Source organism: Lemur catta, chromosome 8 (genome assembly GCF_020740605.2).
Source record: "Lemur catta isolate mLemCat1 chromosome 8, mLemCat1.pri, whole genome shotgun sequence".
NCBI lineage: Eukaryota > Metazoa > Chordata > Mammalia > Primates > Lemuridae > Lemur > Lemur catta.
In genome coordinates this window covers 49,384,517-49,396,727 of record NC_059135.1, presented here as the reverse complement: position 1 = coordinate 49,396,727, position 12,211 = coordinate 49,384,517, and the positions used below count along the sequence as shown (strand labels likewise).

At 36.8% G+C, this 12,211-nt stretch overlaps 1 protein-coding gene across 1 annotated transcript in view; it reads right to left on the bottom strand.

Annotated features, from left to right (window-relative positions):
- The window catches only part of PDE11A (phosphodiesterase 11A), a 332,704-nt gene that overhangs the window by 148,927 nt on the left and 171,566 nt on the right, over window positions 1-12,211 (bottom strand). The window contains exons 7-9 of the mRNA XM_045559347.1: window positions 10,076-10,151; window positions 7,702-7,769; window positions 6,671-6,763 (exon numbers count right to left, since the gene is read on the bottom strand). Coding sequence (XP_045415303.1) covers window positions 6,671-6,763; window positions 7,702-7,769; window positions 10,076-10,151 — 237 coding nt within the window. The remainder of the gene's footprint in view (window positions 1-6,670; window positions 6,764-7,701; window positions 7,770-10,075; window positions 10,152-12,211) is intronic.

The following is a 12,211-nucleotide window of genomic DNA, read 5'->3' as shown; positions in this document are numbered from 1 at the left end:
CACAAAATGACAAATACTGCATGATTCCACCTATATGAGGTATCTGAGTAGCCAAATTCATAGACACAAAGTAGAATGGTGGTTGCCACAGGCTGGTGGGAAGGAGGAATGAGGAGTTATTGTTTAATGGGTACTGAGTTTCAGTTTGGGAAGATGAAACAGTTCTGGAGATGGACGATGGTGATGGTTACACATCAGTGCGAATATACTAAATAGCACTAACCTGTATACTCAAAAATGGTTAAAATGGTAAATTTCATGTTGTGTTTATAATACCACAATTTAAAAACAAAACACAACAAAACAAAAAAGGACCAAGAGGACTGCCTGGAGAGGTAAGCTGATCCTCCCACAGAGAGAGGCGCAGGCTAGGCCACTGGACACTAGGAACTGAGAGGGGATTATAAGCTGTCAGGCAGGAGGAGCAAATCCATAGCAGATAATTGCCACCAGAAGATTCCAAGCTGGGCAGTTCTCTGAAGAATTTATGAAAGCAGCTTACAATAAAAAGAGAATGTTGGTGTTTGACATAGAAGGCCCTGAAACCAAGTTAGGACAGCAGCTGTCAAATAAGACTTTTCCCTTTCATCCTACTTCCCTCTTGCCCCCTGTACCTGTCTTGGGGAGGAGGTGAAGTGAGGAAGAGTAAAGAAGCCCACTGTGACCCTATTCTGATCACAGGCTTCTAATCGAGGGGATGGGGAGAAGCTCAGAGACAATTTAACACCTGAGTGTGTCAGAAGAGCCATGGAACCTACCAGAGAGTTCCACCAGGAGTGGGGAGGATTGATTCAACAGAGCAGGTTTAAAGGAAGAGGGATGAGAAGGAATCTGTGTCTAGCTCCTTCAATCACCCAGTGAGAGAAAAATCTCTCCCTGGAGATTAGAAGATTTGTGATGGGAGAATCACCTCTTTCACATCTCTCCTTCTTCCTTACCTTCAGGAAGTCAGATTGGCTTCTTAGTCTTCATTTAAGGAAATACCTCGGGGACAGGGCATCTGGGAAAAGGTCTACACTCCCACCTGTCCCTCAAAGTGAAAACAACTCTGTACCCATGGCTTATAAGGGGAGAAAGGAATACAGAGGTGATGCCATGCCAGTCTGTGGCCACCAAGACTGCCACTAAGAGTGACTGCAGCTCTTCCATCACAGCCCAAGCTTTTCCTTTCCAGAATGTTGCCCTGGCAGACCAAAATGATTATTTGTGGCAGCATGCATTCATTTATTCAGTATGGTTTCACTGAGTACCAGATATACATGAAACTGAAAGGAATAAAAGATGGATAAGATGTGATCACACAATTCAAGGCACATATGTTCTAGCAGAGGAAAACATACAGACTCACAATTAACTCTAATATAAGGCAAAGAGAGGAACAAATCGCCATAGGACTAGGAATTTTATAGAGAAGAATACATTTACATCTGGCTTTGAATGATGGGACAATTTTGAGTGGAGATCACTGCATCATTGGAACAGAGAATGACAAAAATGGAGGGGATGTTAGAGTAGAGATCAGATAACAGAGAAACAGGTGGCTGATTTGTAGACTATGAAGTGGTTGAGATTGTAAGTAGCATAGAATACTCTGAGAAGAGAAATGAAAGCTGGGGGTAGGAAAGTAGTTTGATATGAGATGTCCAGGGGCCCCAACGGGCAGGACACTTGTACTTTGATAGGTAATGAGGGAGTAATTTAAAGTCTATGAGTGGGTGAGTGATGCAATCTAAAATACGTTTCAGGAAGAACAAGTAGAAGGCTATTGCAGTAGCCCAGTCCAGAGGTAATGAAGCCCTTTAAGTAGGCTGGTTGCTGTGGCGATTGGAAAGGAGGAAATAGATGGGAGAGGCTTTGGGGAGGTAGAATAAATGGGGCTTGACTCCTGAGTGCACATGCCTTTTTCTCACCCTCCGTGTAATCCTCATTCCTTTCCCTCTTCTGATCATAAAGCTGTATGAAGTGTCCCTTAACACACACGCTTATATTTCCTGGAAAATTTCTCATCAGCATTAGGTAAGGCTTCATTTGCAATAACTATGAAAGACACCCCAAAGGATAATTCTTGATGTTCGAAAAATGAGGAAGTCATAGTCTACATCTACATTCGTATTGTGTTTTCTCTGTGTTCTGACTTTTAGGTAAAGTTTCTCCTGTTTACCTAAGAGTCTTTATGCTCAGAAAACAGGAACAGATAGCATAGCTCTTCTGAAGCTCCTGGCTGCTCATGCAGAATGGAAATCAGGGTCATAAAATTAAAATTATCAAAAACGATAGTAAATTTCACTCTTTGTTCCATTATTCAGCTTTAAGAGCATCTCTGCTCTCCAAGAGCCTTAGAGTATTAATTTTATATATTTAGGACAAGATTTTAACAACAGAATTGTATAACTAAATTATGAGAAATTACAGAAAGCAGTCATCAAAATAATTGAACTGATAATTCAATTGTTAAACAAAATCCAGATAATGTATTAGTCACTCCATTTTTTAAAGGCCAGAATAGTAGAAAATGTTTTGTATGCTTGTATTTCTATTTTCACCACTTGTGGATTATGGCTAAAATGAGCTGTAGTTGCCGGTATGTGGCAGCAGGGAAGGGACTCTCTAGCATGGCAAGTCTTTTGGGGAAGCTTTGCCCTGGGAGACATAGAGCTTTCGAAGACCTGCTTGCCTGCTTTTGACATGGAAAATTTTGTATTTCCAGGCCTGGGACTATTTTGTAGAAGCACGTATGGTAACGCAGCCTACAGACAACACGCATGCGTTGAGCAAGCAGGAGAGCCCTGCTCAGTGGTGTGACTAACACAGCATGTGCCAAAGAACTAGGAAATAGGGGATCTGTTTTCAGCTCAAACTTCAAGCAGGAAGTGATTTTCTTGATAAAACAGGCAAAAAGGTATTACTCCCCATTCCCCCCAATCAACACAGTCTTATAGCAAATCTCGAGCTTACCAGGCAGAACTCAATGAAGATTAGGGACGGCAAGAGCACAGGTTAGTAAGAACAGCTAACATTTATTAAGTACTAACTATAACTAAACACTCTCTCTAAATACTTACCCTGCATTATTTTATTTAACTGTTAAAACACCCTTATTATCATACCCATTTAATGTCTGAAAAAACTGAGATTGAGAGTTTCAGTGGCTGCCCAAGGTCAACAGCTACTGAACCAGGATTAATGCCAACTGGACTCAGCAGGCTAATGCTAAAATCAACACGTTAAATCTCTCTACACTGCCTTTTGCTCGGATAAAGTCAGCATCCTCCTTGTGCAGGGGATATTGATGTGCAAGACCTATATTAAAAGTGTACGTAAAACAAGGCACTTCTGGTTTAGGAAGAGGCAGATCAATGGAACAAAAGAACATGTGAAGAAATGTACTTGAATATATATAAGAATTTACATAATTTAAGATGGCACTTCAAGTCAATAGGAAAAATAGCAAGTATTAAATAAATATGTGGCAATCAGTGCCTATTCGGGGGGAAAAAATAAAGCTATATCTTTCAAAAAAAAACCTGTACTTTCTGTGAGCTCTGAGTGTTTCAGAGATTGTACTCAGCTCCATTAGTCGGGATTAGTCGTCCCAGAGAATTTATCTGGAGAATATTTACTTTCAGAGGAAGCACTAAGAAGGGAGGTATTTTTATTAAAAGTGCCTTGGGGATAGGATTTTTAAAAGACAGAAGAGAATAGTGTTGTGCTGTCTCTCAAGAGTCCTATTTACTCTCTAGGCCATGAACTACGTGTGCTCCCTTTCTGGGGAAGGAAAGGCTTCTAGGGTGGTTATTGTTACTGGGGCTATATGATGGATTATTTCCCTCCACTCTGGCTGCTAACTGAAAAAAAAAGACACTGCAAAAAAAAAAAAAAAAGACACTGCAATAAGATTATGAGAATGATAGAGCTACATTTATACATAGCTCTTCCTGGGACAAGTACAAGTAGGATAAAAACTGAAGAGAAAAAGCAAAAACGAGACAACATAAGAAGAAGAGTAACCTGGCCAGCCTTGAGTAGGGAATTTTCCCTCAGCAGCAGTGGGAAAGGGGAAAGCGCTAGCCCAGGATCTTGGAAAGGAGGGATAGAGATGACAGAAGGGTAGCATTGTATTTGGTTCTGTCCCCCAGCTTTCTCCCTCTCTTGTCTTTGTTGTTATTATTATTTTACTTCTTTAAAAATTTTGCTGGATCATTTATATTCTTACAAAGTAGCTCAAATCCTTTATGGGACTAGGCTGATTATAAGTACATAAATATAAATATACATTTTAATAGAAATATTTATTAAAATATTACATTTATTCATATATAATATTTATAAATACATAAATTAAACAATATATACTCATTCAGAAGTTAATGCCCACTATAGTATATGTAGATCTCATTCTGTGGTTTGGGTTTAGTGGTTCTCAACAAATCATTTTTTATCTTCACAAAGTCCTGAGGATAGGAGATCCTCCCAGATACTCATGTATATGGATTCCTAGGCCAGGGAGTGGGGTGGATGCCACCTGATCATTAGAGTCAAGAAGTTGGTACCTGGTGCAGTGGGGTTGACTTAGGGTGGGAGGGACAAAAGCAAAATGGCAACACCAGAATTCTGACTGGGAATGTCACTTTGACATGGCACAAAAACAAAGCACACGGAACATACAAGTCAACACATGTAAGTCAATTTCTTGAAAGGATAAGATTGTCACAAGGTTAAGAGTTGGACTAGAAATTTGGCAGAGTCGGTAATAATTTTTGTGGCTAAAAACAGAGGAATTGGAGTTACACAAACAAGTGGGTGTTCACTGTGAACCCAAATAAGCGATTCATGGTTAAGGACACTGTGTCTAGAAATAATAGAGTACATTGGCACTTTCTAGGTGACAGTAACTGTTGCTCCTTGGGGCACACATGGAGTTAGGAAGTGATGCCAGTGAGAGTGGTGCCTTTTATTGAATCTTCCCATCTGGGGGCAAAGGGCCCTTCATGTTTCAACCCAGTTATTCTAGCCCTTTCTCAACAGGATGAGGATGCATTAGGAGGTAGGTGAGGAGTGAGAATATGGCCATATGTGAGATGTTCTGTGTGTGTTATGTGTAGTAATTATACCATGACACAATGAAGTAGGGTTCAGCTGGGACTAGTGTGTGGTGTGTCCTTCTTTTTATAGTTGCAGGTAGTGAAAAACAATGGGTGAGGCAACTCCGTGGAGATCAGAATTTGAAGACAGTGAAGGGACCATGACTCAACATTTGCTCTTCCAAATTTCTGTCCTTGGCTCTTTCTTCCCAACTCATGGTGATTTCTCAGTAATAAATATATGACTACAAATAATATTAAGTAATATGGTGATTATTATTATTGCTGTAATTTTATTAACTATTTATTAAAATCTTCACATGCATCATCTCGTTTAATTCTCACAACTGAGGTAGGTGACCATGTCAGGATTTAAAAATAGTCCTGTGCACAGACCTTAATGCTCTACTAGTGATTCTTATCAACTGGTTGCATGTTTATTGTTCACTCATTTATTAACTCATCCTGTAGATACTGTTTTTAGTCCTTACCATAAAGGTGTTATAGATAAACAAAGCAGGACTATCTTGGAAGGAGAACAAAAAAAACATCCTTAACCTTCCTTCTTTCCTTCCTCCTTTCCTTTCCTCTCGTCATCCAGAAACCACTCAATAAATCCCTACCCTGTGCTAAGCACCCTACCAGGCACTGCAAATAAGATTATGAAAAATATAAAAAATCTCTATGCTTCCAGAATTCACGGTCTGGCCAGGAGAAAATAAAAAGTACATATTAATAGATAGATAACTATAATTTTATGTCTTTAAATATCAAATCAGAGAGTACTATAGGTACCATTGATTTGCCTACTTATATTTCCCCTTGGTTTTTTCTTTCTACCAATATCTGGCTTGGTATACAAAATACTTTGAAGATTGTATGTGTATTATATCATACCGTTCTACATACATTTATGTTGGCACTGACATTTTATCTTCCCTGCTAAATAAGCATTTCATAGATATAAACAAAATCTTTGGTACTATGTACAGAGCAGAAGTTGGAAAAAGAAACAGGGCTTGAGTCAAAACAAGCATCTGAGATTCAGTGTAGATGAGAACTGTTGTTTTAGAGCCTAGCAGGTCCAAAAGGAGGTGTGCTGTAGTAATAGGTCGGAGTTCTCTGTAGGATGTGTGGGTGTATGGGGGGAATGAAGTTAGATGATGACACGACCAGTTTCCCCCATCTGGGTCACATACCCCTATAGTGAAGTTTGCTCCCATGATAAGAAAAGTTGTAAATATACAGAATATCTACACATATTCAAATCTAAGTTCACGGAACATTTTAAATCCTGACAAATTATCTTTGGCTTATCACTATTTAATAAATATAATATTAAGAATCTATGTCTAAATATAGAACATATATGGGTGGGCTTTGAGGAATCTGTGAACACCTGAAATGATATGCAACATTGTGTTTTTCTAGCTTTCATCAAATTCGAATCTATGACACTAACTAAAATGATTAAGACCCAATGAACAAGTAACTAAAAATTGAGAAATTAAGCCTGATAACAAGGGCAATTTTTCCCTCATAAAATCAGCGCTTATAGCACACGATTCTGACATGAATGCTGTACTTACATCCAGAGCCACAGACTGCTTGGCCCAGGACTTCTTCACTTGATCATACATAATCGTGTTGTTGATGCCAAGGCCACAAAAGATGACAAAAGCCTAGGAAAAGGAAAGCTCGTTAATTAAAAATTGCAACAACTCATTGGCAAAATCTAATATGCAAGCAGGCAGTCATCAGGGATTGGCCTCGATAATCTAATTTTATTGAACACAGAGGTGGGCCTCGGGGAAATAGGCACATTAAAATTCATAATTACTATTGTCATGGAACAACTTTATAGCTCACATTGCACATGAGAGAAAATTATTAATGTTGTGGAGAAACTACTTCACGTGTTTAAAAACATACTTACAGTCTATTTGTGTTCTTAATTTATTTAGGTTGTGGACTGATATTAGTAACTCCATTCTATTTAACCAAAAGCAACTTCTTTCAGTAGCTAGACTATAAAATATTTTGGTAAAGAAACCCAGTGACTATAACCATAGGTAAATGTTAAGGGTAAGAAGGGTTAAGTTAGAACCATTAATAAAGAAGCCCTGAGGTATTCTCGGCTACTAAGAAATAATCCTGGGTTTTCATGTTGGCTACTGGCAGGGTCTATGAGGAAGCCAGTTCAAGGCTAGTCTCTCCAGCCAGAGGGCCTGGAATGAATGGAAGCTTGTAAACAAGAGAAAGGTGAGAGTAGTATACCCGGCAGAGCTGGCCTGGAGTCTCACAATGCTGAATACACATGAGCAATACAAGAATAAGACAATAACCCTTTGGAAGGAAGAGAGGGAGATTCAATTCTGTAATAAAATTAAGATAAAAATAATCAATGGTTATAAAATAATCTGATTAGTGAAAAATAGAACCAAATCTTATCTAAGTACATATATATTCCTTAAATCTTCCTATAAATTTTGTCACACCCTTTAAGTATAATAGTAATAACTGATTAATAATTATTTGTCCTTACAAACGTGAGCAAGCTATAACCAGGAGACTATTAGTGACTCCGTATAAATCTTGGTTTGTAAATTTATTTTCTTACCTCAAAAAGCCGTTGATCTGCATCATCAAAAGGTTTCCCATCAAGTCTATTTAACACTTGAGCCACCCCTGAGGAAAGAGTTGGGGGTATGTGGTCAGTTGCAATGCTGGACATTATGTTACTCTTACAGCATAAGCCAGAGCTGACTCTATGCCTTCTTTAAGTAATTGCACTCAGTGTAAACTCTGGTCTCTCGAGTACCCCATATCTCCATGAGAGCAAATCTGAGGTGTACAATGAAGTAGTCTATCTTCAAGGCCGTGATATTCAAACTAGGTCTCAGTACAGTTCGGAGTTCTCCCAGGCATCAATCTGATTCCCTGAAAATGGGTTTTTCTCTTCCTCTTTGCCCCTTTTCCCCTCCCCTCAAAAAACTCAATCAGGAAAGTATCAAACCCAAGAAAGAAGCCCAATTAAGGAGAGTTCATGGTTATAATGTAGAAGTCATGAAGGATGGAAGCATTGGAGGATGGAAGCATTAGTTAAAAGCATTGAAACACAATAAAAATGTGATTTTTTTTTTCCTAAGAGACAGAATGAAAATAATGCATTCGGTAACTAATGCAGCTATTTGTCTCTCTCTGCTTTCCCCTAAAATTGCCTATTAAACTCTAAGGCACTTCTACTTATCAAAAGATTTACTACACCGTGAGTGTTGTCAAAGTCTGAATTCTGAAAGAATTTTTTTCATCAGAGTGTTTAATTTGCACAAAATATTGGTACATTATTGAACATAAAGAATATTCTAAGATTTGGGAATCTGAGCCCTTAGTACAAAGAATTAAATTATACCATATAATAAGTTTTCAATACATTTATAATTAAAAAAAGGAGAAAGTCCATAAGAAACATCACGTATTATCTGTAGATATTAAATGGAAATCTCCCACACAAACCTACATTTCAATGCTAACAGTAAACATCGGTTATTACCTCAAAATTAAGACTATAGTTTTCCTATTACATGCCAGAAGTTTTGAATTTCATAATATATGTCTTCTAGCATATGATGACTTATCTTCTTGGTGGGAAAGTTAGGTGTTTTTTAAAAATATAAGCATGCTTTAGAATTACAGCGTCTTTTTGTTTGTTTGTTTTGTACTAAATGGGAACACAAACTAAGGGTTTTCAAGATTATTGAGTTTTTCTTGTTAGACTTGTGTGTTTTGAAAGTTATTCCCTAAAACATCTGGTATAATTCTAGAAGTGAACTTTGGAAAGAGTAAGCACTCATAAATTAAGTTTATTAGAATATACTTATCCCACTGGTAGCAGGCAACAGAACTAAACTGGCTTTGAAGGTTAACTGTATTATATCAATTTCCATTGAATGTAGAAATTCCTAACACTTCTTGAATGAAAATGGAATGGACTGGAAGCTGCTTATGCCCACAATTCCCTTATTATGTGGAAAATGTGGCCAATTTCAGAACTGTCCAGGGAGAAGGACATAGGTCAGTATGTGTCTAACTGTGGGGACAAGAATAACTCTATTTTAGATGCTAATCTGCCATGAGATTCCTGACTAACCTCAAGTCCGGGAATGCCTCCAAGATGTCTAGTTTATGTATTACTCCTTATGTGGAACCACTTATTCACTGTAAGTTTTGCCTTTCCTCTAAAACAACCCTTGATGTTGTTGCATACATCATAGACTGTGATGTCCATAGCATTCCACCTACACAATCCTTCCAAAGCACATATACTTTATCCTCAAGATATAAGCCCTTAGTCTGGGGGATTGCGGTGCAGAGATCTACTTGTCTTGTGGTCACCCAAGACCATGCTTCCGTCCATAAGTTCCCCTAATAAAATACCCTTTTACCAACAAACTGGATTTGTCTGCCTCATTCTTTGATTTCTCTGCTCCTTTGGTACTTGGGAGCCCCTTTGCATATATGATCCTTTCAGGGAACACTAATACTGAACGTTCTTTCTTCCTTTGCATTTATGTCATGTGCAAAAACACAGATGTAAACATATAGGCATACTGGGAAAGTTTGTACCAGGAGATAGGAGGTCTGAGTTTTATGACCTTGCTATAACTAACTTTGTGGCCTTCCTCAAGTCATTTTTCTCTCTCTCTCTTACAATTTCCACAAGGTAAGATAAAAGAGTTTTATTGGTTAGTATCTCAGATCCCTTCAGCTTCAAAATTCTTTGGTTCTTTGAGCTTAATAAATATTTGTGCAAGTTCTGATTTATGTTGATTCATTAGGAGTCTGTGCTTAAGAGATTATACAAGAGTATGAGACATAGTGTGATGAGTCCTAAATGTAAAACTAAGGAGCATGTAAAGAAGATATGAGTGTATTTTGAAGCAAATTTCTGTTTCTTTATACAAGAAATCTGAACTATTTAGGTAATGGCTTACCAATTATTTGGTGGTTGCTATTCCAAATAGGGACACAGAGAACAGACCTTATGTGAAAACCAGATATCTGGTCCACCTGTTGATATAAGAAAGAAATTAATTAAAATTAAATATTAACTACCCATGTCTGATTTCCTATTACACGCTTTACAGCTGACCATTAACCATCTGATTTACAGCTTACCATTCTTCATAACAGATATTCAAAAATAGCTTTTAAAAAGTTATGTTATACATTGTAATATAATTTTTTAAATGCATACACTCACTCACCTGCCCCCTTTTATTTATTAATAAAACATCACAATGAAGATCCCAAGGAAATCAAAACCAAACCAAATATTAATAAACCAAAACATGCCAAAACCAACACTGCCTCCCCTAATCTCTGCAGCCACAGAGAGCTGGATGTAAAACTATCTAGATCACAATCACACCAACAGATGAGAATTCTGGCAACTGTTTCTGTTCTGAGTATTTAAAACATTTTAATTAAACCAGTGGTCAATATTTATCTTAGGACACACCTGTTAATAAAAATGTTTGCACCTATAACGCTGCCATATGTACATTTACTTTTAATACTATATATTTGCACTGTTAGTAAATTATTATATATGTTGTAAAATCATATATACCAAAAAACAGAAATGGGAAAATATAAGATAAATGTAGAGGTTTGAAGATCTTTGTGTACCCTAACAGATGTCAAGAGGTGACAGATTTAAAATAAGGAGGAATAATTGTCAACATCAAACCTAATTTAGTTAACAAGCTCCACTTAATATTAAAAACAATGGTCCATGTTTGATCTGAATGGTCAGAGAGGAGCTGCTAAGACTGAAAGAGTCTCAGTGAGTTAATATGACCTAGATTTTCAGTGAAAAGTCAACCTGTCATCCTAATAATATAGGAGAAAAAAAGATATCAAGATTTCGGATAATGGTTATTGAGATAAAAAGATACTTTAAAGTATTATTTGTTGAAGTTAAAAGCCACATATTTTAAACACTTGAAATTGGAAATTAATTTACACATCTAAAATTTATATTTGGATCTTTATTTTTGGCTTTCCTCTTTGAGAAATTAATTTTCCAGATGTCTTCTATTGGTTGTTAGTTTCTCTTTTTCAGTATTTTTTGTTAGTTTAACATACATGTAGAAAGGTGCAAAAATCATAAGTATACAGCTCAATGGATTTTCATAAAGTGAACATACCTATGCAACCATCACCAGGATGAAGAAATAGAATATTATCACCACTCCAGAAGGCACCTCCCTGCCTCTTCCTCCCCAACAAAAAGACAACCACTATACCGACTTCTACAACACACACTAGTTTGCTTGTTTTTAACTTTATATAAAAGGAGTCATTGAATGTGTATTCTTCTGTGTCTGGCTTCTTTTACATTATATTACATTTTTGAGATTTACTCATTTTGTTCATTTTCATGGCAGCATTATATTCTAAAACATGAATGTAATACTGATAATTCATTCTATTCTTGATGAACATTGGGTTGTTTCCAGTTTGGAGCAATTACAAAAAATGCAATTATTAATATTCTTGCACATTTTTAGTACACATACGTATTTCTGTTGAGTATATATATCTATAATAGAATTGCTGGGTTTGTCGTATGTTTGGCTTCAATAGATATATTTAAAAAGTTTTCCAAAGTAGCTGTACTCTCTAACCAGAATTGTATGAGGGTTCCAGCTGCTTTACATTGTCAGTAACACTTGATATTGTCAGGTTTTTTTTTTTTTTTAACATAAGCAATTCCTATAGATATGTAGTGATATCTCCTTGGGAAAGTAATTTGATTATCTCTGTTGACTAGTTGACCATATATCCTGATTTGTTTGTTTTGCTGACAGAATTATTAATAACATGCCTTTTTACTCTAAAAAGTGTCCCAATTGGACAACAAATTTATGGTTTCCCTACTTATGATTAATGATGTTCAACAACTTTTCATATACTAATTGTCTATTTCAATACCTCTTTCATGAAGTACATGTTCAGAACTTTGGCTACTTTTCCTAGTGGTTTGTTTGACTTTTTAAAATTGGTTTGTGAAAGTTTTTTCTATAGTCTGGATAAGAGCCCTTTGCCAGGTATATGTATTACAA